Here is a 27955-nt window from a genome sequence, read left to right as displayed (position 1 = left end):
GTTTGACAGATTGTAAATTGCTGTGCTGTCAGTGTTCATCTATCTTTGCTGTGCATCCATCTTTGCAGGGCGATATTGGATTTCGAGGGTTGCCTGGTTTACCAGGACCTCCAGGTGAAGGCCTCCCAGGACCTCTGGTAAATTTAAAACCTTTACATTTTTCAAATCTTTAACCTCTTCTGTTTTAAGCAACTCCCTTTTACCTGTTTTGTAATCAGAAATATTATTATATTATTCATTTTTATTTGGTTTTTTATTTGGTTTATGGGAACATGAGTCGAGGACAACATTCTAAGGTGTTTACTTGAGAGGAGCCTTTTTCAAATTTCTCCTAAGTACTGCCAGATGGTTGTGACTGAGTTACATTCTCTGAAGAATAACAGGTTGAAAAAAAAACACAGTGCATCATCTTCTGTGCAAACATGCCCACAACTGGGCTGCTTGTTCATTTTTTGGTGGCATTTATCGTGATTTTTCCAACAGCACTGTGACACATGGGTGCAGGGTGTGAATCTCCACAGACATATGTGTCTGATGAGAAACACTTGGCCTAACAGGCCTTACTAAAAGAACACCCGGCACCCCGCACGTTCTCACATATCATATCCAGATTCCCCACAGGCTTCAGGCCACTGTCTGTGCAGGTCCGAGCTCTGTCAAAGTCATGCAGCAGTAGGCAGGTTTTAATTGAAGACGCAAATAATAGGAAAAAAAAGGGAAAGCAGAGCACACTGACACTTGTCAGCTCTTGTCCGTGCTGAGAAAATGGTGATGTGAAACATTCACAACAACACTGGTAACCTTGAAGTTGCTGCTCTTTATTACAAGAATACAAAGTGTGTTTCATACTCTTATAGATAAAGTACATTTTTTGTTGGGTTGAGTTATTAATTGCACATGTGATATATATAGCTGCTATTGCCTTTTCTCACATTATGAAGTCAACCCAAACAGGAAACGTATTACAGTCAAAATTTTTTGTGGGTCATGACATCAGATAATTTCTTGGATTAAGCTGTTTTCACAGATGCACTGCAGCCCAGAAATCGAGTTGTCATAGCAGCATACAGACTACAAAGCATTCAAAGTAGAGGAGTGTACAGATGTCACACATGCATGTGCAAGGTTGAGTTGTGGATGTTTTCTAATCAAAATCAGTAATCTTATTTTACTTATTTTCTTTTTTTTTTAAGCCATTCAAGAAAAATTGAGGATATTTTGCCAACTTTAAGCTTTAATACTGAACACACAGACAAGAGAAAACACATTACTGAATTCACTTTGGAGTTTGATGATAACTGGTAGCTGCACGTGACTTGAATTTGCTGTAGTCATGACAAGTTGACATTCAGTCATGACTACAGCAAAAGGCTTAAGTAATAGAATATTGTTCCTGGCTTTTTTAATAACATTCCACCTGACAGGTGTCTCCCTGCCTACACCTCGCCACAGGTGGAGCCTGTATACTTATGTGAACAGCAAGTCAGCAGGTCTGCTGCCTTGACCCCAGTAACTGTGCCATTTGTATGGCTGCAACAAATATTTCTTTCATAAATTACAAATCTGCTTTTTTGTCACATTGTAGCTATTTTGTAACTGACCTTGAGCTGTAGTTATACAAGCAACATGTTTTGACTTGCAGGGTAACCCTGGGAGACCTGGTCCACCTGGGCCAACAGGTCCTCAAGGGCAAGGAGTTCAAGGGCCAAAGGTAGGCTGTAATTTATTGTCCTTGATAGACATTCACATATCTATAAAATATCAAGACATCCAGGGCTCTGTGTACTACCTAAATCTGTAAGTATCTATCACAAGCTGTAACACAACTGCCTTGTGTGTTTGATTCAGGGTGAACAGGGGGCCCAGGGTGTGGTAGGACCAAGAGGAATACCTGGAGAAGGCTTTCCTGGAGCTAAAGTCAGTTACTGTGTTACCCGGGACTGAATGTGGGGTTGTGAGCATTTATAATTCTTTGAGTGCTGATGTTTTGCAATGTGGTGTGCAACAGGGTGATCGAGGTTTGACAGGGGAGAGGGGGCTGAAGGGGCTCAAAGGAGATGTAGGAGACCCTGGAATCCCAGGGCAACCTGTGAGTGACGCTAATGATTCCTTCATATCTCAGTTTGTTGTGTTCTGTTTTGTGATGGCTGGGGAGAGGGCTCCAACCCCTGAACCTGCTCCTATGCTGCTTGTTATCGCTACTGACATTTGTCTGCCACATGAAACTGGAAGATTTGCAGAAACAGTGACACTTTGTGAATAAACTTTTTTTAATATTTTTGATCCTAGGGCCGACTCGGTGCCAAAGGTGAAGCTGGCCTCACTGTGAGTGTCATGTGTTCATATCTGTATCGTTTTACTTTTTGTGATTATCCATATGCTTATATTGTGTATTCATTGCAGAGAGAAGACGTCATTCGATTGATCAAAGAGATCTGTGGTAAAATATCTTTTGATAGCATAAATATTGTAGTAGATTTAATTTCTCAATGAAAGCCACTGTGTCATCTGATCTGTAAAGTGCTGGATCCAGTTCCACAGACTGGAACTCATCAATGTGACATTTCCGCCATGATCTCATATGTTGATGTGATGTGATTCTAGGATGTGGGATCAAGTGTAAGGAGAGGCCTATGGAGCTGGTGTTTGTCATTGACAGCTCAGAGAGTGTGGGGCCTGAGAACTTTGAAATCATCAAGGACTTTGTGAATGCATTAGTGGACCGGGTAACAGTGGGCCGAAACGCCACCAGGATTGGCCTGGTCCTGTACAGCCTTGAGGTGAGAACTGTATTCAACTTGGCCCGCTATGTCACCAAACAGGATGTCAAGAATGCAATCAGAAACATCCCATATATGGGAGAGGGCACCTACACTGGTACAGCTATCCGCAAGGCGACGCAGGAGGTCTTCCATAGTTCACGTTTGGGAGTAAGCAAAGTGGCCATCGTGATTACTGATGGGCAAACCGACAAGCGAGAACCAGTGAAGCTGGATATAGCTGTGCGAGAAGCACACGCTGCCAATATTGAGATGTTTGCCCTGGGGATCGTTAACACCTCAGACTCAACGCAGGCCGAATTCCTGAAAGAACTGAATCTAATCGCATCTGATCCAGACACGGAGCACATGTTCCTCATTGATGACTTCAACACCCTGCCAGGTAAGAGGCATTTTCTTTACTTACACTTAATATGAGTCTTTGTTAATGAGTTGAGTTGCTTGCTGATTGTATTCTGATTATATTCCTATAGAACAGGAATGATGTCTTTGTAAAAAGCAACATAAATGTGATTTTCGGTGATTTATTACAGCTAACTGTAATAAAGCATTCTTCAGCAGCATCCTTCACAAAATGTGAAGAATTGACTGAAGTATGTGATAATATCCCTAAGGAACTGAGACAAGAATTCTAAAATTAAAATAAAATAATATCCTCTGGCAAATTAGTTGTATTCATTCAGCACAGCCAAAATAGCATGAAAAAAAACCCCGTAATGGCACAAAATGTCCCCAGGATTACCTTAGGGATGTCGTATTGTGAGTTGCCTGGTGATTCCCGCCTCTAGTGAACCAATTTTTTAAAAATAGATTTTTCCATTTTTATATGGATCCATTTATATGTGAAGTGCTTGTGTGACTTGAAATCTACAATTTTGTGTTATATTATTAAAAAATCATATCTTAACTTATATCTTATACAAGCTATTTTAGACACCTATTTAGCTCACGTTTATGTGCCCTATAGTTACATTTACTTTTTTTTTTTTAACAATGCACCAAGTCTAACTACAGATATGCAAGTCACATATACTCATTATTATTTAATCTAGGCAGAATAACCTCATCGTGGTTTCAAATCTCATTAGTGTTCTGATCTTCCACTGTTAGTTGGTTAGTTTGTGGTTAGCCCTACTGTCTGTGGCAATCCATAATTTAGCATTCTATGTTGATGTGAGTGACAATTTGAAGAAATAATAGATTATGCATCTTCAATAACACTTCTGAAGAGCTTAACCTAAACCAGCCAGCTACTGTACTTTTGCACACTTAGCCAGTTCGGTTTCACTGTAGCTTTGCACGTTACTGGAGCAAAAGTAGGCATTATTATAATGAATGTAGTGTGTTCACGACCCGGAATCTGCTAATTAGCAGAAGGCAAAGCTTTATAAAGGCATGGGCGATAGGAATGTTTATTTTTCAAGTTTTATCTGTTACTGGCACTAAATGAAGTATATTAGTATTCCACCTCTGCATATGACCTGTATGTTTGTTTGTGTACCAAATTAATGCAAAGCCATCTGATAGTTAGAAATTTAACAGAAAATAATTCCTAAAAAAATCTTTTAGGCTATGTCTGGGGAGCGAATAGTGACAAAACAGTAATTAGTTAAATCCTTTTTCCTAGTTCCTAACTTCTGTGTCTTTGTGTCACAGCCCTCGAATCCAAGCTGGTCAGCCAGTTCTGTGAAGATGAGAATGGAGCCCTAATATATAACAGAATAACTAATGGCTACAACGGCTATGGAAACAATGGTTATAATGGGAACAAAAATTTAATCAATGGAAAGTATGCTACTGGTGGCTATGGGTACAGGCCTGTGACCCAACCGGAAGTAGAGAATGGACGTCAGACTGGTATCAACACTGGTATCAGCACACACAGCCATGGAGGAATGATAGAGACCACCCAGCATGAGATTAAAGGATCCAACAGAGTACATGTATGAAAACAAGAATACATCTTTATATGTACATTACACACATTTATGATTCTAACAACTGGTTTCTGTTTTTTTCCTCAATAGGAAGGAGGGGTGCAGCGTGGGGACACATTTACCCACAGCACCTCAGACAAACATCTCTCTCCATCCAGGGAACACTCTTCATCGTCATCATCATCTTCATCCACAAGCATAAGTACAACATCCTCCGGTGTTTCTGTACAGTATGTACCTGTACCAAGGCCAGTTCTTCCCAAAGGTATATGAAGTCCAATACTCTGCTCTACTTTTCTACCTTTCTTATGAGCAAAGTTATTTTTATTACAGAGATCCAAAATAAATAAATTCCCGCACTGCAAAGACATACCATGAGCAAAAATTCAGTTAGGACCTCAATATTTAAAAGACAATACACATACTATGTGTATCTGCCCTCACATACATATGAACTCGATTGATGTCCCATTCATAAACAATAGGGTTTAATATGACATTCAATTCAGTTTTATTTATACAACGCCAAATCACAACAACAGTCGCCTCAAGGTAGACCCTACAATAATACATGCAGAGAAAAACCCAACAATCATATGATCCCCTATGAGCAAGTGGTTTGGCAACAGTGGGAAGGAAAAACTCCCTTTTAACAGGAAGAAGCCTCCAGCAGAAACAGGCTCAGGGAGGGGCGGCCAGCTGCCACGACCGCCTGGGGTGAGAGAAGGAAGACAGGATAAAAGACATTGGCCAAACCTTTGCAGCTGTTTCAACTCTTTTGGAAAGGTCCAATAAAGTGCGACTCTCAGTGTGACTATGGCCCAAGGTGTTACAATCAATGCAGTATATTTACAAGGTTAAATAGAGCTAAAGGTTAGCAATAAGTTAGCTAGCTAGTTGACATGTTAAAATGATATGTCACGCTATAACTAAACTATTTTTTTTTCTAAATGTACAATATCCTTAATTAAGGACACGAGAGGAGGATAATACTTTATTTAATTCAATTCAATTCAATTCAATTCAATTTTATTTATATAGCGCCAAATCACAACATAAGTCGCCCCAAGGCGCTTCATAGATACAGAGAAAAAAACCCAACAATCATATGACCCCCTATGAGCAAGCACTTTGGCAACAGTGGGAAGGAAAAACTCCCTTTTAACAGGAAGAAACCTCCGGCAGAACCAGGCTCAGGGAGGGGCGGCCATCTGCTGCGACCGGTTGGGGTGAGAGAAGGAAGACAGGATAAAAGACATGCTGTGGAAGAGAGACAGAGGTTAATAACAGATATGATTCAATGCAGAGAGGTCTATTAATACATAGTGAGTGAGAAAGGTGACTGGAAAGGAAAAACTCAATGCATCATGGGAATCCCCCGGCAGCCTATGTCTATTGCAGCATAACTAAGGGAGGATTCAGGGTCACCTGGTCCAGCCCTAACTATATGCTTTAGCAAAAAGGAAAGTTTTAAGCCTAATCTTAAAAGTAGAGATAGTGTCTGTCTCCCGAATCCAAACTGGAAGCTGGTTCCACAGAAGAGGGGCCTGAAAACTGAAGGCTCTCCCTCCCATTCTACTTTTAAATACTCTAGGAACAACAAGTAGGCCTGCAGAGCAAGAGCGAAGTGCTCTAATAGGGTGATATGGTACTACAAGGTCATTGAGATAAGATGGGGCCTGATTATTTAAGACCTTGTATGTGAGGAGCAGGATTTTGAATTCAATTCTGGATTTAACAGGAAGCCAATGAAGGGAAGCCAAAACAGGAGAAATATGCTCTCTCTTTCTAGTCCCTGTCAGTACCCTTGCTGCAGCATTTTGGATTAACTGAAGGCTTTTCAGTGAGTTTTTTGGACATCCTGATAATAATGAATTACAGTAGTCCAGCCTGGAAGTAATAAATGCATGAACTAGTTTTTCAGCGTCACTCTGAGACAGGATATTTCTAATTTTAGAGATGTTGCGCAAATGGAAGAACGCAGTCTTACATATTTGTTTAATATGTGCATTGAAGGACATGTCTTGGTCAAAAATGACTCCAAGGTTCCTCACAGTGTTACTGGAGGCCAAGGTAATGCCATCCAGAGTAAGAATCTGGTTAGATACCATATTTCTAGGCTTTTCAGGGCCGAGTACAATAACCTCAGTTTTATCTGAATTAAGAAGCAGAAAGTTAGCGGCCATCCAGGTCTTTATGTCTTTAAGACAGTTCCTGCAGTTTAACTAATTGGTGTGTGTTATCTGGCTTCATGGACAGATAGAGCTGGGTGTCATCTGCATAGCAGTGAAAATGTATGCTATGTCTTCTAATGATACTGCCTAAGGGAAGCATGTATAATGTAAACAGAATTGGTCCTAGCACTGAACCCTGTGGAACTCCATAATTAACTTCAGTGTGTGAAGAGGACTCTCCATTTACATGAACAAACTGGAGTCTATTAGATAGATATGATACAAACCACTGCAGTGCAGTACCTGTAATACCTACAGCATGTTCTAATCGCTCTAATAGGATATTATGGTCGACAGTATCGAATGCTGCACTAAGGTCTAGCAGGACAAGCACAGAGATGAGTCCACTGTCAGAGGCCATAAGAAGATCATTTGTAACCTTCACTAAAGCTGTTTCTGTGCTGTGATGAGCTCTGAAACCTGACTGAAACTCTTCAAATAAACCATTCCTCTGCAGATGATCTGTTAGCTGTTTGACAACTAGTTAGCTGTTTGACAACTAACTAGTTGACAACTATTATCACATAATAGGAAAATTCTTTATCTTTTAATAACTTTGGACTAATGGCAGCTTTCAGAGTTACTTAAAATAGGCCAATGGACCTAAAATGATACGCCACCTCATGGCCACAGTATTTTTTTGTGACATGAATATTTTTTGTAAGAACCTGCAAACAGATGTTAATGTCAACAACTGAAATGAATAATGGCACAGAAAATTAGTTATGATATCAGATAATTACTGAAATCCAAACCTCTGCCTTCAGTGTGGGGGTGGTTCATAATAATCCGTTCATGTTTAAATGTTTTCTGTGTTTTGCACCCTGTTATATTTTTGTCCGTATAGTGCTGATAGCAGTATAGTATAGTGCTGATAAGGGATAGTGACACTGGGGCATTAAACGAATAGTCAGCAATCTCAGTTTTCAGATGGCTGCAAATGTGGTGTGATGACACCTGATGGAGTAAATGAAGCTCCTTTGGAGTTCCAGTCCAGTGTGCTTTGAGTACAGGCAGCAGAAAGGGAGCAGCTTTCGTTGATGTGGCCTTTCTGCTGTGTGCGCAGCAAGGTGAAGAACAGGGAAGCCAATTATTTTTGATGCAGTGTGGCTGATTTTGTGCAATCTGCTCTTTTCTGACAGCATGGTGAAGAAACGGAGCAGAAAGGGCCACTCTGAGGTTAGATTAGGTGGAAACGAGTTCTCTCATTCATATGACATCTTCTCCTGCAGAGACTGTCCCCTTGGACCCCCGCTGTGGCTTGGTTCTGGACCAAGGCACGTGCAGGGACTACAGCATCCGCTGGTACTATGACAAACAAGCAAACGCGTGCGCCCAGTTCTGGTACGGAGGCTGCAATGGCAACAAAAATCGATTTGACACAGAGGACGAGTGCAAGAGGACATGTGTGGAAGTCAGATCAACTGGTATGCTCTCATGATTTATGTCAGCCATATTTTTGTCTTTTATGTCTTTCACACCTTGCTGCTTTATTTGCCTATTTCATGACTGAAATATTGAGGCTTCGACACTCCGCTTCCATCCAAATGTTTGGGAGTATTGACTTTCTCATATATATTTTTTCCAGGTGGCTGAGTGAGGGCATCCGTCACACATCTGCCTACATTTTGAGGAGGGGCAGCTATGACCAGCCATTTTTCACAGGGTTATGTGAAGTTTTAGCATAATTTTCAGGCATATACATGTACACTGATGTTCTGTATCATCTCCACATTTTTGCCTCCTCCTCCAGGATCTCTTGTAATTACAGTGGAAAAAAAGGAACGTAGCATGGATAGATAGGGCAGGAGATCATCCGTCTTCTCTCAGGAATACAGATGAAGGCTGGCTCGTAGCGTGTTAGGAGTTCCAGAGGACTTGACATACCCACAGATCATTTTTTTCATACAAAGCCTGAGTGCTGCAAACGTGTTGAAAAGATGGACTATAACTAATAACTCCAGTGCTTCATGACTTGCCATATAGATTTAATTTCCTTACTCAATCACTCTGAGGTCTATTAGTGCATATTCACAAAAAACTAAAAACACACAGTAGAGATGAAGCTTCTCATCCCTTGTATCGATCAAATATAGTTTTTTTTCTTTTCATATATATGATTCCTAACTTTATGGAATCTTTTTGAGCATTTGAATGTGTTTTTTCTTAGATTTACTGAATGAAAAATGTTTACACTGTTTCACTTCACAAGCTGTAACAATAATGGAAATACATGCATACATGTATACTCACACACACTGCCCTCTACTGGGTAACAAGTATTAATGTCATTACTGACGTCTGCTGTATGAGCAGAAAACCTACTGTTGAACACCCCATCTTTGTTGCTACGCTATACTGACTGCATTCATACATACTGTAGTGCTACATGGTCATCATTTAATATCAAACATTTTTGATAAATCATTTCTAAAGTAATATGTGTAAAATGCACCAACGTTATTGTATAAACATGATTTGGAGTATGGGGGTATTTTTTCTAAAAATAAAGCTGACTTTTATTCTTTTCCAATGTCTATATTTTATTTAAGCCTTCCTAAAAATCCCAAAATTGATCATATAAAAAGTGTCCTAACATCAGCATTTGTAGTATTTATTAATATTATTAGGAGAAACATTTTGACTGAGGATGTTTAAAGTTTGGAACATGTTTCATGTTATCAGTGCGTCGATTCAACGGTTCATCAAGGCTCATAATAAAACCAAATTGCTTTTAGCGTAGCAGTTCATGGTTCTTGATGGTTAATGGTTCAGATATGAACATTAACATAGGCTTTCATAGACTGAATATAAAAGATGGAATGCTCTGTGACTATTTTCATGATGACTTCATGAGCTCCATCAATTATGTTAAGTCACATTAAATACAACATGAAATTATTTTTGTAAATAGTGGTCAGCATTGGTCAGAAAGGAGAGTAAATCAGGTAATGTACCAAGAGTGGCTGATGTCCATTGGTTTCACAGTCAAATCATCTCCACAGTTGGGATGCCCCATTTGAAAAGGGTAAAACTTTGTTTGTGATCACTGCTGGCTTTATTATTACTGCAGCCCTGTAACCATTTATATTTGTGTTGAAAAACACCAGAATCTGGGCAATGTTCTTCTGATGATACGCGATCATAGGGAAAAAACCTCTGCATTGGCGCTGGTACAGAATATAAATAGCTTCCTGTTTAAACTTCTTCTAAGTGATTGCTAAGGGTTCTACATCTTTCTGTTGCAACATTCTCCTCTCTGTAATCGGTTATATATTGAAATGCCTGTACATGTCTTCAACCTGGGCATGCTTTGTGTGCCAGGTTACAAAGGCTGGGTGGTGGGTGACCGACCGAAACAACTCCATCTTTTATAAAACAAGTAAGCACCCAACGAGAATAAGGGGCCAGTCAGAGTAAAATATAATTTAATTTTGATCCACTTTCCCCAACAGTAATTTTTATACAGTCCCTTAATACCCCTGGACAAATGGCTACTTAAATGTGATTTCAATATGGTGTAAGTGTGCATAATTAACCTGCTGTGGCTTTAGGGAAGTGGCAGAGTCAGCTCTATCCTTCTCCTTAAATTACATTAGACACTCCTCGACAAGTGGCATAGTGTGATCTATCTTTAGCGCTGCCCACGGGAGAAATGTTACCTAACTCTACACACTCCTCACTTTATCAGGCAACAGGAATAAGACTCATATTGATTCAGACGCACCAGTAATTACCTTTTTTAATTGGCATTTTAACATCTTGTAGTAACTTCTGCGGTGTGACCATCCATCCATTCAAGACCAAGGAAATCAAATAAATGTTTTCATTTTAAAATCATCTTGGTGAATGGAAGAGTGTTTTAAAAGGTTCAATAGCGGAGTGCCACACACACATGCTGACACATACCAACAGCCAACAAGGAAAGTGCTGAATAATGCTGATTGGTGGAAAGAAGTTCTTCTAGAGACAATTTTTGCTGTCATTATGCAAAATTCACTCATATCAATAGACTCCTGCTCATGTGAGTAATTTACAAGAACTTGCCACATTAGCTTATTATTATCCTGAATTTTTTGTGTTCTCTGTAAAGTGCACAAACGCACGTTACAAATGACCCATTTGTGGTGGACTATCAGTCTGCTGTAATCCATTAGCATTTGATTTCCATGAATTGATTTTGAATTTCATTTCTTTTCATTTCTCGTCAATATTTTTCTGTTTGACTTCGAGCTCAGATATTAGCATAAATATAAATGTTAATATTGTCAGTTAAAGTGAATTGTTGATGCTATCTCCATCCATCCATCTTCTTCTGCTTATCCAGGGCCAGGTCGCGGGGGCAGCAGCCTAAGTAGAGAAGCCCAGACCTCCCTCTCCCCAGCTACCTCCTCCAGGTTGTCTGGGGGAACACCAAGAGGTATATAATCTCTCCAGCATGTCCTGGTTCTGCCCCAGGGCCTCGTCCCGGTGGGACCCGGTGTGCGTCTTTTATTTTGAAAGCGCATGCACACCTGCAGACCACTTATGTGCACCCCTGGACATGGGCCCATCTTCCTGCAGGCCCACCGCAGGAGGCACCGTAGGGTCGGGTGCATTGTGAGCGGTGGCCAGGAGTGGAGGCCCTGGCGGTCCGATCCCCGGCTACCAAGACTTGATGCAATACTATAATGTTAAAATACATCAAACAGAAAAACCTACTCACAGTTAAACACAGGTGGTTTTCATTTGGAACGAAGACCACCTGAAAGTTCTTGTGTGAGTATTATACTATCTCATTTCATAAGCCTAAAAAAAGCACTGATAATTTGTTGGTTTCTGAGTTCAGCTTTGATGATGGATTATTTTTTTGGCTTTTCTTTTATTATCATAGGTTTACTTATTTAGGCTACTTTTTTACTATGATAAAACAAGAAGTTAAGAAGGATGGTATCATAACATTGGGGGAATCTTTTGGTCCTAGGTTCAGATGTGCCGCAATTTAAAACTGACTTTATATTATCTGCAAAATCTGATATCAATAATATAATGCGAAGCAATGGAAATTGGAGTATGTTTCAGTACAAAAGTACATCAGTGGCTATAATTATCTGAAAATGTAAATGCAAAAAAACTCAATAAGCCAGTGAACAATATGTCCAACTTCAAGAGGGTGCACTTATTTTGAATATGACATCGATTGCTGTAAATATCTCTTAAGACTCCAGCTTAAGGAAAGCTATTTGTAGGATGTGACCACATTGTCTCCACTGTTACCTACCCTGTGACACTCTGGGAGCTGAATCATGGTGGCATATCCCCAGCCAGTTGCTTCTTTCAGTCTATGGCAGCAGCTGCTCAACCCTGGCCTGTGGTGCACTGTGATTTGGCCCAGTTAAATTCCATAGAAGCTGAACCATTCAGGGGGCTAGAGGGAACTATATTTAGAGTGGAACAGGATTAAATTGCAGGGTCTTCACACAGGGAACCTTTTCTTTGCTCTGCCTTTTCCAGCCAGCACTGACTGCCAAGAGGACCTGTGGCCACTGTCTCTTTCCTCTCTCCACCAACTCCTTTGTTCTCCTACTGTTTACCTCCTGACACCATGGACCCCAACGCCATCAAGGAGGAGCTGCGCCTGTTTCAGAGCACCCTGCTCCAGGACGGCCTGAAAGAGCTTTTGAATGAGAACAAGTTTGTGGACTGTCACCTGAAGGTAGGCGATCGTAGCTTTCCCTGCCATCGGCTGATCATGGCTGCCTGCAGCCCTTACTTCAGGGAAATTTTCTTTACTGAAGATGGGAAGGAGGTGGAGAACACCAAAGAGGTGGTCCTTGAGGATGTTAACCCTTCCATCCTGGACATGATTATTCAGTACCTCTACTCAGCTGAAATTGATCTCACCGATGACAATGTTCAGGATATAATTGCTGTGGCAAACAGGTTCCAGATCCCTTCTGTCTTCACAGTGTGTGTCAACTACCTTCAGAAGAAGCTGTCCTTGGGTAACTGCTTGGCCATCTTTAGGATGGGCCTGGTGCTCAGCTGTCCCAGGCTCGCCATCGCAGCACGCAACTACATTGCTGACCGCTTTGAACTCCTTTATAAGGAAGAGGAATTCCTAAAACTCGCAGCCCATGAACTGTTTGCCATTATTGGTGGAGACTCGTTGAATGTTGAGAGAGAGGAACTGGTTTTCGAAGCCGTCATGGCCTGGGTCCGCCATGACAGGGAGAAACGCCTCAAGGTCCTGAAGGATGCTTTCAACTGTATCCGGTTCCGCCTCCTGCCTGAGAAATACTTCAAAGAGAGAGTGGAGACTGAAGAGATTATCAAAGCTGACCCAGAGCTTCAGAAGATGATTCAGGTCATCAGGGATGCTTTCAAGGGCAAACTGCCAGAGAAACCCAAGAAGAATGAGGGAGAGGAGGGGGCCAGCAAGGAAGGAGGTGAAGAGGAGGACAGTCCATTCCCTGGATTTCTGAATGATAATCGCAGACAAGGCATGTATGCTCGTGACTTCATCCTGATGATCAATGACACGGCAGCAGTGGGATACGACGTCAGTGAGAACGAGTGCTTCCTGGCAGCCATGTCCGAGCAGGTGCCACGTAACCACGTTAGCCTGGTGACAAAGAAGAACCAGCTATACATCATTGGAGGACTCTTTGTCGACGAGGAAAACAAGGATGTTCCTCTGCAATGTTATGCATATTTGGTGAGGAGGTTTTCTTTTCATTTGACATTATCTTTTCTCTGTAGTAGGCGATCTCCTATTTGGTAAGGAAAAATGTATATTTCCTGACTGGTCACGAGTCGTTGCAGGAGGTCGCTGGCTGCTGCTGGGTGAAATCACTCAAAAAGACGGTATTGCACCAAAGCTAGCTAATTACTAAGCGGTAGAGAAACTTGAAAAAGTGTCACATGAGCCAGAAACTGAGGATATTCCTTATTTGAAGTAAAATGTGTTCCTCATCCTGAAACTAAGACACTTTGAAAACAGCAAACAGTCTCATTTTTTGCAAGAAGCAAGAAGCTTAAAGGCAGGGAAAAAGTCTGTTTTTTTTTAATTAAATGTTTATATCAACAGTACAGAAATACAGTATAAATCTGATTCAGTATCACTGGGTTATATTGTGTTACATAGTTAGCTTTAGATGTTATGGTGGTTGTGAAACTTTTAAAAGTTAAATGATAGCTGGTCTAGCACTAGTTTTCAAGTGTAGTGGATAAAAGAAACAGTAGTATCAGTTAACCTAAACCATCTTGTGGGATTTTATTTTAATTCCTTATTCAAACTATAAATAAACTAGAAGGAAAATATAAGTGTTTTTTTTTAGCATGTGATAACAAAAAGGTTGCAACATAGTTCTATCTGAATTCTCTTTCCAATAAAAGATGAATTACATTCCCCAAGTTATCCATCAGGTCTAAGCAATATACACAATTAAGAATGTGATAGAGGCCTTGAACTGCTGTATCTTACAGCATAATCAATATGCGGATATCATGGAGCATAACAAGCAGATTCATGAGGTGAAAAAGACAAAGAGCTAATGGGTGCTAAAAGTATGCTTTCTCCACTCTTGTGAGTTATAGTTTTGTTTTTTTTTCCTCCTCCACAGTTGGATCCGTTCAGCTCAGACTGGATCGCGCTGCCCCCAATGCCTTCTCCAAGATGTCTCTTTAACATCGGAGAGAGCGAGAACCTGCTGTTTGCTGTGGCTGGAAAAGACCTCCAGTCCAATGAATCATTGGATAGTGTGATGTGCTATGATACTGAGTCAGTGGTATTTCTTTGTTTTGATCCTTACTTCCCCCATTTCTCATTAAACATCTCACATTTGATCATTTTTAGGTGATAATTAACCAAGGAGATTTAATTGCATTTCTTTGTTTTAACTAAGGATTTTCTGGTATTGAATTTAATTAATTAATTATGGTAAATCTGAAGTTGTTGATCGGCTCTGGCTGTTTTTATTTTTATTTATTTATTTATTTTAATTCTTGCATTCATTTGTGGGCCATTTAAGTTATTGACATTACTCATATATATAACTTTTTTTTAAAAAATCCCAAAGAAATTAGAAGCAATGAATTCAAGGGAAGAGAATAACACTTAATGAGTTCAGTTGCTTACAATTGTCACATTCTTCAGAAAGATGAGGTGGAGCGAGACCAAAAAGCTTCCCCTGAAGATCCACGGCCATGCAGTTGTCTCCCACAAAGGGCTGGTCTATAGCATTGGAGGAAAGACGGATGACAAGTGAGTAAAGGACCTTCTGTATGTTTGTATGTTTCTTGTTCTTATACTTTAGAGTGGAAACTTTAATCTGAATGCTCACTGTAAAGAATTCTGACCCAACACACTGTGTTTCCATTCGGTTTGAGCTTTTTATTGAGAACACAGTAATACTTTTTCCCGCTCGGCACACTCAGCAGCCGACTTCCAGTCAGCTGCACACTCCTCTCCCCTCTGGTGTCCAACATCACTGAAAAAGGGAAATCCTTGTCAGGACAATCACATCCACCTGTCCCTCCAACCTCCCTGGCACCACCCCTCCCCTGTAGCTGGGCCAGGGATCACACCTCCACCACACTCACTGATTATCCTAGTCTTAGGATAAAGATTAGTATGGGTTTTGTATTCTGTCGTGATATTTAAGACAAGGGTGTTTATTGTGAGAATCAGAATCAGAAGACTTTATTTATCCCCAAGGAGCAATTAACAAACAACAGAGCAGCATAACATTGAAGATAAGGACAATAAGAACAGGCAATAAGAGTGAAATAATAAATACACAGAATATACAGTATATACAGTTTTAAAATTACACGGTTTTGAAGTTAAAGTGACTGAAAGGTGAATAAATAACTGTAAGTGACTAAAAGTGAATAAAGTGTCCGTAGTATAAGAAGAGTGTAGTTTATGTTTATGGGTGTGGGAAATGGTCTTACCGGCTGGAGTTAAAAAGCAGAGTGGCTTTGGGGACAAAGGTGGCTCTCCTCCTCTCAGTCCTGCAGGAAATGCAGTGGAGGCATCGCCCAGAGGGGAGCCGTTGAAATGCCGGGTGAAGAATGTGAGATGGGTGTCCCCACAGAGATAGTTGAACAAATGTGAGTGTGTAATCTAATATATGCTGCAATCATGGAAAATACCAGCCCTGTGCATCTCTTGTTACAGCCAGCATATGCTATTTTTTCTCTCTCTCTATGCCTGAGATAGAAGCCAGAGTTGGGAAGGGACACACTTTTTACAACAAAATGAACCTTGGGCTTTAAAACTGTAATAAGACATGCAGTCAGCTCTTGAGTTCAGCTGTCAGTAAAACAGGCTGCTAATTATCAAATGTAAACAGGTGTGCTCGACCTGGCTTAATTTAGCTAGGACTATCACCAGAAGGTCTCAACCAAGAGGAAAATAAGAGCAAGAGGTAAGGGTAAATGGCACTTTTCTACAGCATACTACAGTAGCCCATTCACTCCAGCACTTTTCTCTACACTCAACAGCTTGTTGTAACTAAAGTTACAGTTTTAAGTTACAACTTTAAACTTTAAATTCAGATCTTTAAAAAAAGATCGGTTAGTTTTGTAACCGCATAAGAATACTTTTTGGCCTAGCTGCTCCGTTTGCCTATTTAACAACATTTACAGTGGGGCAAAAAAGTATTTAGTCAGCCACCGATTGTGCAAGTTCCCCCACCTAAAATGATGACAGAGGTCAGTAATTTGCACCAGAGGTACACTTCAACTGTGAGAGACAGAATGTGAAAAAAAAAAAAATCCATGAATCCACATGGTAGGATTTGTAAAGAATTTATTCGTAAATCAGGGTGGAAAATAAGTATTTGGTCAATAACAAAAATACAACTCAATACTTTGTAACATAACCTTTGTTGGCAATAACAGAGGTCAAACGTTTACTATAGGTCTTTACCAGGTTTGCACACACAGTAGCTGGTATTTTGGCCCATTCCTCCATGCAGATCTTCTCGAGAGCAGTGATGTTTTGGGGCTGTCGTCGAGCAACACGGACTTTCAACTCCCGCCACAGATTTTCTATGGGGTTGAGGTCTGGAGACTGGCTAGGCCACTCCAGGACTTTCAAATGCTTCTTACGGAGCCACTCCTTTGTTGCCCAGGCGGTGTGTTTTGGATCATTGTCATGTTGGAAGACCCAGCCTCGTTTCATCTTCAAAGTTCTCACTGATGGAAGGAGGTTTTGGCTCAAAATCTCACGATACATGGCCCCATTCATTCTGTCCTTAACACGGATCAGTCGTCCTGTCCCCTTGGCAGAAAAACAGCCCCATAGCATGATGTTTCCACCCCCATGCTTCACAGTAGGTATGGTGTTCTTGGGATGCAACTCAGTATTCTTCTTCCCCCAAACACGACGAGTTGAGTTTATACCAAAAAGTTCTACTTTGGTTTCATCTGACCACATGACATTCTCCCAATCCTCTGCTGTATCATCCATGTGCTCTCTGGCAAACTTCAGACGGGCCTGGACATGCATTGGCTTCAGCAGCGGAACACGTCTGGCACTGCGGGATTTGATTCCCTGCCGTTGTAGTGTGTTACTGATGGTGACCTTTGTTACTTTGGTCCCAGCTCTCTGCAGGTCATTCACCAGGTCCCCCCGTGTGGTTCTGGGATCTTTGCTCACCGTTCTCATGATCATTTTGACCCCACGGGATGAGATCTTGCATGGAGCCCCAGATCGAGGGAGATTATCAGTGGTCTTGTATGTCTTCCATTTTCTGATGATTGCTCCCACAGTTGATTTTTTCACACCAAGCTGCTTGCCTATTGTAGATTCACTCTTCCCAGTCTGGTGCAGGTCTACAATACTTTTCCTGGTGTCCTTCGAAAGCTCTTTGGTCTTGGCCATGGCGGAGTTTGGAGTCTAACTGTTTGAGGCTGTGGACAGGTGTCTTTTATACAGATGATGAGTTCAAACAGGTGCCATTCATACAGGTAACGAGTGGGGGACAGAAAAGCTTCTTACAGAAGACGTTACAGGTCTGTGAGAGCCAGAGATTTTCCTTGTTTGAGGTGACCAAATACTTATTTTCCACCCTGATTTACGAATAAATTCTTTACAAATCCTACCATGTGAATTCATGGATTTTTCTTTCACATTCTGTCTCTCACAGTTGAAGTGTACCTCTGGTGCAAATTACTGACCTCTGTCATCATTTTAGGTGGGGGAACTTGCACAATCGGTGGCTGACTAAATACTTTTTTGCCCCACTGTAACTGTTTCCAAAACGGACACAGCAAATGTTTAATTAGGAGGAAAATGGAATCACTGTTCAGACTTTCAGTCTTTTGATTAAGTAACAATGAATGTCAACCTAACATTGACTGCAATTAGTAAAGGTTTGTGAACCTTTACTAATTTTGTCCCTATGTCTTTAAGCGCTCCTTCTCAGGACACCTTTGTTTGTTATATAGATTACGTTTACTAACTGCTTTTTGTGTCATTTCTCTTTTCTTTTCTTGTAGAACTTTTTTTAGTCCATTTACTCACTCCTGTTCTGCTCTTTATCCATGTGAAGCTTTTCTTTCTTCAAATGTGTTCCTGTTGATTGGTGTTTAGAGGCTGTGCCCTTTCAAATAGAGAAATCATGATTTTTTTTTTTAATGAAGGCTTCATGTTGAAACACACTGTAAGTCCATTAGTCCAATTAGTAAAAAAAATAATAATAATGAAGACATGAGGATACATTTTTATAATCAATCATTTAAACATTGGCTTTAAGATTAAATTTCTTTGTCGGTAAACAAACATGTATCTTTCCTTATTTAAAAGCAATTGATTTAAATTATCATCATTTTCATTTTAGAGCTTCGTATTTGTACAAAAAAGATGCTTAAAGCACCCATTAATTGCATCTATTTGTGTAGGTGACATCACCAAATCAACACCAAAAATGAACAAAAAAGTTTGACAGCTTTTGATGCTGAAAGTCCCACATCTTTCCTTCATCTTCACAGCAAAGCCCTTAACAAGATGTTTGTGTATAACCACAAACAGTCAGAGTGGAGGGAGCAGGCAGCCATGAAGACACCCAGAGCCATGTTTGGAGCAGTTGTCCACAATGGCAAGATCATAGTGGTTGGTGGAGTCAACGAGGAAGGCCTCACTGCCTCGTGTGAAGCCTATGACTTTGCAACGAACAAGTATGAATATGTTTGCAACTTTCCTGTTAAATGAGAACACTCACTGGTCACTTTATTAGGTACACCTATTCAGCAGTTTGTTAATGCATATATCTAATGAGCCAATCGCATGGCAGCAACTCAGTGCATCATGTAGGCCTGGTCAAGGAAGTCTGCTCAAGATCAAACTGAGCATCGGAACGGGTAAGAAGGGTCATTTAAGGGAGCAAGTCATGGTCTAAGGGTTTTAGAAACGACTGAAATTTTCTACTGAAGTTTTCCCACACTATCATCTCTAGGGTTTCCCGGGAATGTTCTGAAAAAGTATCCAGTAAGCAGCAGCCCTCTTGTTCATGTTAGAGGTCAGAGATAGACAGACTGCTCAAGTCACCAGTCACAAGGTCTTACTCCAGTGGACAGGGCTGGACTGGGACAAAAAAATCAGCCCTGGCATTTTTGGTCCAGGCGGCCAACCATTTTCTTATTATTATTATTTTTTTTTAAGAATATGTATATCTGTCAGGCATACACATATTATGCATTTTTTATGTTTTTGTTTGATTATAGATATTGAAACAGGTTCTCATCAGGTACAGTTGTTTTTGGGTTATTTCTTAGTTGCTACATTTTAGATATAAGCAGTGGCTCATGATGAAAGTAGCCATTTGCTCCTTTCCTAATTATGTCCCACCATCTATCTTCTTATCATGTGAGTTTCATCTTCCTCCATCTCTTACTCACTTCTACACAGCTGGTTCAGCAGCAGCCTCCTGTAACTGTGAGGTCTGGTTACTAGTTGCTGTTCACGGTGCAGCAGCGCCAACAACAAATATGTTGTTAATTTGACCCATTTTGCTGCATCTATTTTTAAGTTTCTTTTTATTATTTTCTCTTAGCTTTTCAGCTCCACCTTTTACTCACTTCTTCTACACTAAACTTCTTCCACAAGCTGCACCAGTGAATAGAGAAGGGAGGAGAGGGGAGGGGCTGATCGCATTTAAGAGATTTAATTGGGCAATACAGTGTCAGTAATAAAAATGAACCAATGGGCCCCCATCAGTGTTTGCACGGCAGCGGCCTTTCAATCCATTGGCCCAAAATGCCAGATGACCAGTCCAGCCTTGCCAGTAGAGCACCTTTGGGATGTGGTAGAACAGGATGTTTTATTACATGTCACATTTAAAATCATCCCACATCCCCCAAGATGGTTAGAACGATCACAGCGCTCACTGGTTCTTCATGCCCATTGAGTCAAACCTTTCTCTAATAATTTTAGATAGCTGGCTTCTCAGTGCGATTTATCTGCTCTAGCTAGTGCAGTATCTGGATAGGATTAAAAGGAGCCTCAATACTAATAAAACATTTATAGATTTATCTTAGTGTGGTTTATTTATTTGCAGCAGGAACCGCTATCAGGTTGATTTAGATTTGCTTTGGCGCTGTAGTTGCTATAGCTAACTGGAGCCTATTGGCTCAGATTAACAGTATTTAAGCTAGCTAGTTTAAACTCTGACATTAAAATTTCTGCAATTAAGTGCAAAATATAAATACATTTAAGTTACAGGACTGGTTAATTTACTTGTTTATAACCAACAGAATTTTTTCGTTTAAAAAAAAATGTTGCACTCATTTGGCTTTGATAAACTACAGTTCAGTTATCTGCCAAAAGAAAAGAGAAATACTGAAACTGGAAAAAATGACTGCGGTACAAACTACAACAACAGGAATAGCTTAGACTTATTTCCTACCTTCTCCTAATGTTGTGTCTCCTCAGGTGGGAGCCCTTCACAGAGTTTCCTCAGGAGAGAAGCTCTGTCAACCTAGTAAGCAATGGTGGCTCGCTTTACGCTGTGGGTGGCTTTGCTATGGTTCAGATGGAGAACAAGGAGGTGACTCCCACAGAGGTCACTGATGTCTGGCAGTAAGTCTTATTAAGTTGAGGGACCCAGATTTACAGGCTTTTATTTTTTATATTGCTACTTTGCTCGTTTGGGAAAAATGACCCAATTCTCGCTCTTGTTAGGTATGAGGAAGACAAGAAGCAGTGGAGCGGCATGCTGAGGGAGATGCGCTATGCTGCTGGATCCTCCTGTGTTTCTATGCGCCTCAATGCTGCAAAGATGCCTAAACTGTAGACAGAAGCAGTTTCTTTTCTTTCTTACACATCCCCACCATCAACACCTTCTGTCACCCTCTCCTCCTTAGGCGAGCTACCCCCTGGCTTCCTAATCCTCTCTACTCAGATTTCTGTGCGTCGAGTTGATCTTTGACATTCATTTTTTTCTGAACTAAGATGATTTTTATCTCTACAATAAAACACTTGCTTCTGGACTGCGCCATCCCGACAGTGAATAGGAATCACAATTTAGAGTGATTTCTATTCACTTTTCTAGCTTCCCTTTTGTAAAATAAACATTTGTAAACTTCAGCTTCTTTTACTGCTTTTAAGTGTGTGCGTGAGGGACATTACAGAGAACATCAGCATGTCCAGGGCAGCCAAGGGAAAAAAGACATATATTTGTAGATGCAGATGTGTTATGCTTTGAGGTAATGTCAGGTGTAGACTTGACACTCAGCGTAATAACCTTTAAACACAGGAAAAATATTAAGCATGACTGCGGTCAACACTGCACGCTCTAGCGATAGCAGCAGTCAAACGTAATGTGAGAATTGTAGGTGTGTTTTTGCAGCTTACCCTGACACTGAAAAATAACAGCGTGCATGTTTTTATGTTTACATTATAAAGACTGACACAAAAGAAAGAGGAAATTGAACAAGGTTTAAATCAATATTTCAGTGTGGTCTGTAGCTGATGACTACATGAGGTGGGAAGATGTGTTAAGGCGGCTGCAATCATTAATGCTTGAAGTAAATCATTAACAAAGACAAGCAACCTATTTATAAGTACCGAACTACAACGCTATGAAAAAGTACCCCCCTCCCACTACCTGATTTCTCTCCTTTTTTAAATTTTTGCTTGTTTTTCAGACTTACATGTTTGAGATCACACACACAACCTGAGTAAATGCAAAATACAGTTTTTAAATAGACATTTTATTTATTAAAAAGAAAACAGGTAGCCAGACCTACCTAATCATATGTGAAAAAGTAATTGCTGGTTTGGTACTACCTTTAGCAACGAAAACTGCACCCAAGTATTTGTAATGACTGCCAATGAGTCTTTCACGTTGCTGTAGAGGAATTTTGGCCCATTCCTTTATGCACAATTGTTTTAATTCAACCACATTGGAGGGTTTTCATGCATTATAAGCCTATTTAAGATCATGCAAAAGTACCTTAATTGGATTTGAGCCCTGAATTTGACTAGGCCACTCTGAACCCTTAAATTTAGTTCCTTTTTTGAGCCATTCAGAGGTTGTCTTACTACTGCATAACACAAGTGTGATTGAACTTCTGGGTATGAATTGAAGGCCAGACATTCTCCTTCAGGATTTTCTAGTGAAGTAGAGTCCATGAATTTTATAAGTGGAAAAAAATGGATGGATGGACAGATGGAACGTGTCCAGGTCCTATCGTGAGGCAGAGAAGGAGCTGTATAGGTCAAATGCACTTGGTTTTAAATCTTGTCTATTTCTAGCAGCACTTGTGAGCTCTTTGAGATGACTAGGAACAAAATGCTTTAATTGCCTCAGGATAGAAGTGCAGAAAACTCAGCCGTTGCGCTTTTGGAAATTGTCCTTATTCACACTTTGCTGCTCCTTTCTCCTGTTTTTATCCTCAGGTAAGTAGTAGTAGCAACATCAGGAAGAAGGAACACAAGAAGCCAAGTAGTCAAAAAAATAAAAACACATGTTAGAAAAGTAAAATAGTCTCAGAACCACTGTAAAATATAATATTAGTTTTTTGCTGTACATTACATTTGCTGGACAGAACTAATTATATTACTAGTTACTGATATCTGACTTCTAGAAAATGCTGCATTTTACTGTGAGCAGCAGTTTGCTGATTACAGATGTGCACAACTGAAGCACAGTTCACAACATATAAGTTTTAGTGTGACACTTTTGATTGAAACTTACGGTCGAATTTGTAGAAAGTTAAAGTAAAATGGTAACACACTATTATAATTAAGTGTTCATTTCCTGCTTCTAAACCTTCTTGTTCCTTTAATCAGAAACCGTGTGCTAAATTTAGCTCGGTAGTGCCATGCTGAGGTATTCACACGCTCGTTTCAAGAAATAATAAAGACCTCATTAGAAAGGCTTGAGTTCATTCTTGTAAACGAACACTGGACTGTTTCCTGTGTTGCTAGATCCCCGACATTCCATTCCCTCACCTCACCACCTGAAACCTAAGCTACATAGACAAATTGACCCTTGAGCTTTATCAGCTTAAGCGTGATACCAGGAAGTATGCACTTCACATAGCTGAAGCTGAAGCACACAACACAGGACTTCAAGTAAAAATATTCTGGACTTTCCCACTTGTGGTGTGTAACAGTGAAAGGAAAGAATAAAAGAGGGTGTGACTGTGGGATGGAAGTGAAAATAGAGACGAGATGCTAAAGGACTGAAGTGCATACTGGTGAGGATACTGGCAGTAGAAGTGAGTAAAAAACCTTTTATATAATCGAATGTTACCTTTATGCTGAGATGTAACACTGAAATAATAATTTACAGTTTGTAGTTTTTTGCAAAATGTAATCATTTTAATGAGTGCAAGTTCCTGCCTCATGAAAACCAAGTGTTTATGATGTGTAAGTGACACCTCACACATCCCCTGACATCCATAATGAGAACAGATCGTACTGACAGCATTACGGGATGCCATAGGCACTGTCATATACTGAGAGGCTTTCAGAAATCAGACTGTTGAAAAAGAATGATTTTGCTTGCTTCTTTCCCACCGAGTTTCCCTGATTGTTTGTTTCTTTGCTTGTCCTGCTCTCGCCTTCCTTCCATGAGCAGTAATTGCTGCTTGCTGTGATCTGACAGCTGGGGGGAAATGAAATGATTTGCGTGTTGCCTATTGTATTGCTCAGAAAATATATATGTCATGAATACAGTACACAAGAATAGAGGTGTTGTTAAAGAAAAGGCATTTGTTCAATGCGTGCCAATTATATTTAATATATTAATATTTCTGTTTGTTTTTATGTTAAGTCCTGCACTACTCATGTTGTGTTCATTCCCATGTTTCTCACGGTGTGATTTCCAAATTTTAGTGATCAGAAATAGCAGCTATACCAAAAACATCACTAACATTAAATGTGAATATTTGAAGTCTGTTTGAAAACTCTAACCAGCCCTTCTTGTAATATTAATAATTTTGAATAATTAAAAATTAATTAATTTATTGGACTGCTAATTTTGCTACATTGTGTCTCCCCAATTCCTTTTAAATTACTTCAGTTACATTTTCATAAATGCAGGGGACATTCTATTTTGGGGGGATTTTTTTAGTTTTCAGTGTGGTTATTAAAATCATTTCTCATTCTCAATAGGACTGAACTATGGCCATCAACCACTCCAACAATTCCAACTGTACCGATTTGGATGAACTGATGAAACACTACTACCTGCCTGTGGCTTATAGTCTCATCTTCATTGTGGGCTTGGTTGGAAATGTAACATCTATCAGCATTTACTTGACAAAGCTGCGTCCCTGGAAGAGCAGCAGCATCATCTTGGTCAACCTGGCGGTGACCGATCTTCTCTACGTCCTCAGCCTGCCGTTCCTGGTCTACTACTACAGCAGATGGGATAAGTGGTCTCTCTGCGGATTCATGTGCCGTGTCGTGCGCGTTGGGTTTCATTTGAACCTTTATGGGAGCATCCTCTTTCTAACATGTCTGGCAGTTTTTCGTTATGTAGTGGTGATTAAACCACTGAGTGCAGCACAGGTACAGCAGAAGCGCTGGGGTATAATTGCCTGCTCAGCTGTTTGGATCATCTCTGCCGCTGAAATAACACCCATGTTGAGCATGATATCAGTGAATGATAACAAGAAGTGCATAGACTTTGCAAGTACCGAACCCGTCGCTACTGTGCGGTTGTACGGCTGGCTACTTACTGCGTTTGGATTTCTACTTCCCCTTGTGGTGGTGTTTATGTGTTACACTGGGATAGTAAAACAGCTGGCAAACGGACCACGCACAACAAGTCTCTGTCGGATGCGAGCACGGCGTGTGACTGTACTGATCCTGGTGGTGTTTGTTGTATGTTTTATGCCATATCACGTCCTGCGTTTGTTGCGGATAGAATCAAGATATCATAACGCGACTTGTCCGGCAGAGAACATCGTGCATGCAGCGTATATCATCTCCCGGCCTCTGGCTGGATTTAACACCTTTTTCAACCTGGTGCTCTACACTCTTTCAGGTGATACATTTAGGAGGGCCTTTCTCAACGCTTTCCACTGGGAACGCTGCCTGACCAAAACAAGGTCACTGGTCCACCTGGCCGTCATTAGCAAGTCAAGCAGGGACAAGTCTGCTACATGACTGACAACACCTAACTTTCTTTCTTCAGTAGCTCTGTGACTCATACTGTAGGCATGCTGTAATAATATGCACTCATTGTGTCATCTTTACCGTAGGTTCGTCTTGGGAAACTGTGCAGCAACCCAGAAGTGAAAATAATAAGGACTCAATGTATTAATGACTCAATAGTTAAGACCTTTGTCTACAGTTTTTCTTTCTCTGACTGGAAGTCCCCTGAGCATATTTACCTGACTTACAATGGATTCCTTTGTTTGAAGCCCCAAAAATATTTACTGTGTAGCTATGGACCTTGGAAGAGAGTTTGTATTTCTAAACTCTTTTGTTTGTGATTCAGATTTCCTAACAGAATGCCTGAGCCTCTGACATGCTAATTTTATTCAGATTCTTTCAGCTAGTAAGACAACCCCCTATGAGCAATCAGGTTGAAAAATAAAGCCACAAGATACAATGAGGGTAGCTTCTAGGACAGAACATTGAGATACTAGGAGACTTGCTCACATTGTTTTCCATTAGTGTCTATTTTTAGATTTCATAAGGCAAGCACTGCCTGCTTTGCTCTCCCCAACGAGATGCCACAGTTGTGCCTGAATATAGAGAACTGCTAGATCTCACCTTAAAGTTTCAGAGTATATCAAAAATTGATGGGCAACATGATAGATAGATATGTGCAACTTTTACAGGCATTATTGCTGTTACAGCTATTTTATACATTTTAAAACATCTACTATAACAACACGCTAAAATTCAAAAAGGAGTTGTAGCTAGCTGAGTCATTTTAGCCTATCATTGTCTGGTTAAATAATCTTAAAATATTATGCTGTCAAACGTATCATATTGCATTAAGCATATTTTATTTTATTGAGTTACACCTATACTGGAATGTTGAATCTGATTTTTTCCCCATAAGCACCAAAGGCTTTGGCTCATTTGACTAAATTTGATAAAGGAACGAACCTATTTAAAGTTGGATGGATTACCATTTTGTTAAACCTGCACAGCAAATCCAGCATGTCCAAATTAACACTGTCAGATTTGATTTCAACACTATTAAAGTGTCTATATGGGTCCACACCAGAGAGTGTTAATTTAACTCTTTTTGGAGAGTTGGTACGTTAACTCTGATTTAGTGTTAAACACCAAATCTGTCTAGAGTTGATAATTTAACACTTACTAATGCTAACTAGGTGTTAAGAGTTTATATATTAACTCTCAAAGAGTATTTTAGTTTAACTACGTAAGAGTTATCTTCTAATTAATTCTAAAAAGCGGGAATTTTACTGTTCTGAACTTCTAAAAATTTCTTTTGGAAATAAACATTTACTAAAAAGACGCAATGGTTTTTGAAAAACATTTATTTTGAACTGTGCACCACAATTTCAAAACATTTTCTGAAAGATGTAACAGTGTACGTGTTCTCACTTTCATTAGAATTTTGTTTATCAAAAGGTCTGACATAGGTGAGCTGGTAAATGCAAATAACAGCATTCTCATCACTTATTTCTTCAATACAATATGCATGTCCTTCATTCATCACTTTGTGGAACTTCAACGCACTTCTGCTCTCCCCCATATTCCATCTTCACAAGCATATCCTATGTGGAGATTGAATAAAAATTAGTTGACACTAATTAATGGCACAAATAATCCAGTAATCAATTGCAGCACAGTAAAAAAAAAAGGAATCCTCTTTGAGCCATTACTTGTGTAGAGTATTTTCCCAAAAGACAAGGACACAGGCAACAGGTAATACTGAACTAAATGTAAAACCTCAACCTTTTTCATTTTTACCTAAACCGTGTGCACAAAACTCTGGAGAGATCTAAATGCTAACGTAGAATCCAGTCAGGACGTCTGCTACTGCTGTTTGCTCATTTTTTTTTATGGGAGATCGTTTTCAGGCTTCAAGTAGCACCATTATACCAACATTTCACATTCTAGACATTGTTTTAGGTGTATTTGACCAAAAATTTGACTGAAAATTCACATGCAAGCTTTTTTTCAAGGCTGTGGTATTTGCCTGCAAACAATACCTTTCAGCTAGCTAAAACAGAATATTATGCTATCACCGAGCAACATGGCTAATGCCTTTCACACAGCTTTGTCTCAACTCCAAAGAGCCACAGAAGTAAAAGCTCATAATAATAATTGAAACAATCTTTGAAAAAATGACTTACCAAGCATGGCAAACAACTCAAATATGTAGAGCAAAATGTTCTGAAACAGCTTCACTTCAGCTTCGATTGGAGCCTATGGTGCTGGGGGCGGAGTCTGTGAATTTACTCTATTGGTGTCATAGCCCCTGTAGGAGTTCAGAGTTAAGAGGTCAAGAGTTAATGTTTCCATTGTAACACCTCCAGATTTGACATAGAAATACTCATTTTTAACACTAGATTT

General features: G+C 40.1%; 3 protein-coding genes across 4 annotated transcripts in view; all 3 read left to right on the top strand.

Annotated features, from left to right (window-relative positions):
- The window catches only part of LOC120723496 (collagen alpha-1(XXVIII) chain-like), a 34347-nt gene extending 24866 nt beyond the window's left edge, over positions 1 to 9481 (top strand). For both annotated transcript variants that reach the window (XM_040014969.1, XM_040014971.1), the window contains 11 exons: positions 69 to 137; positions 1643 to 1711; positions 1849 to 1917; positions 2009 to 2089; positions 2290 to 2325; positions 2404 to 2440; positions 2605 to 3162; positions 4437 to 4723; positions 4808 to 4982; positions 8184 to 8378; positions 8540 to 9481. In XM_040014969.1, the coding sequence (XP_039870903.1) occupies positions 69 to 137; positions 1643 to 1711; positions 1849 to 1917; positions 2009 to 2089; positions 2290 to 2325; positions 2404 to 2440; positions 2605 to 3162; positions 4437 to 4723; positions 4808 to 4982; positions 8184 to 8378; positions 8540 to 8547 (1584 nt within the window). In that variant the 3' untranslated portion in view covers positions 8548 to 9481. The remainder of the gene's footprint in view (positions 1 to 68; positions 138 to 1642; positions 1712 to 1848; positions 1918 to 2008; positions 2090 to 2289; positions 2326 to 2403; positions 2441 to 2604; positions 3163 to 4436; positions 4724 to 4807; positions 4983 to 8183; positions 8379 to 8539) is intronic.
- Positions 9482 to 12406: 2925 nt separating this feature from the next.
- Positions 12407 to 21526, top strand: LOC120723497 (kelch-like protein 41b). The gene is made up of 6 exons (XM_040014972.1): positions 12407 to 13648; positions 14556 to 14713; positions 15089 to 15196; positions 18934 to 19119; positions 20873 to 21019; positions 21122 to 21526. Exons 1-6 carry the CDS (start codon positions 12536 to 12538, stop codon positions 21231 to 21233), a joined length of 1824 nt encoding a protein of 607 aa, XP_039870906.1. The 5' UTR covers positions 12407 to 12535; the 3' UTR covers positions 21234 to 21526.
- Positions 21527 to 21622: 96 nt separating this feature from the next.
- On the top strand, positions 21623 to 26632 carry LOC120723498 (2-oxoglutarate receptor 1-like). Its single transcript, XM_040014973.1, has 2 exons — positions 21623 to 23664; positions 24563 to 26632. Exon 2 carries the CDS (start codon positions 24572 to 24574, stop codon positions 25559 to 25561), a length of 990 nt encoding a protein of 329 aa, XP_039870907.1. The 5' UTR covers positions 21623 to 23664; positions 24563 to 24571; the 3' UTR covers positions 25562 to 26632.
- The last annotated feature ends 1323 nt before the right edge of the window (positions 26633 to 27955 follow it).

Source organism: Simochromis diagramma, unplaced genomic scaffold, assembly GCF_900408965.1.
Source record: "Simochromis diagramma unplaced genomic scaffold, fSimDia1.1 OVJJ01000680.1, whole genome shotgun sequence".
Classification (NCBI taxonomy): domain Eukaryota; kingdom Metazoa; phylum Chordata; class Actinopteri; order Cichliformes; family Cichlidae; genus Simochromis; species Simochromis diagramma.
Note: the sequence above shows the minus strand (reverse complement) of the source record. Positions and strands in the feature narration are given on the sequence as shown.

Bases quoted from the DNA above. Each gene is read 5' to 3' on its own strand.
- LOC120723498 (XM_040014973.1), top strand. From the start codon at position 24,572: ATGGCCATCAACCACTCCAACAATTCCAACTGTACCGATTTGGATGAA.
- LOC120723497 (XM_040014972.1), top strand. From the start codon at position 12,536: ATGGACCCCAACGCCATCAAGGAGGAGCTGCGCCTGTTTCAGAGCACC. The intron at 13,649-14,555 runs GTGAGGAGGTTT...CCTCCTCCACAG, and splicing joins TGCAATGTTATGCATATTTG to TTGGATCCGTTCAGCTCAGA. The intron at 14,714-15,088 runs GTCAGTGGTATT...CACATTCTTCAG, and splicing joins GTGATGTGCTATGATACTGA to AAAGATGAGGTGGAGCGAGA.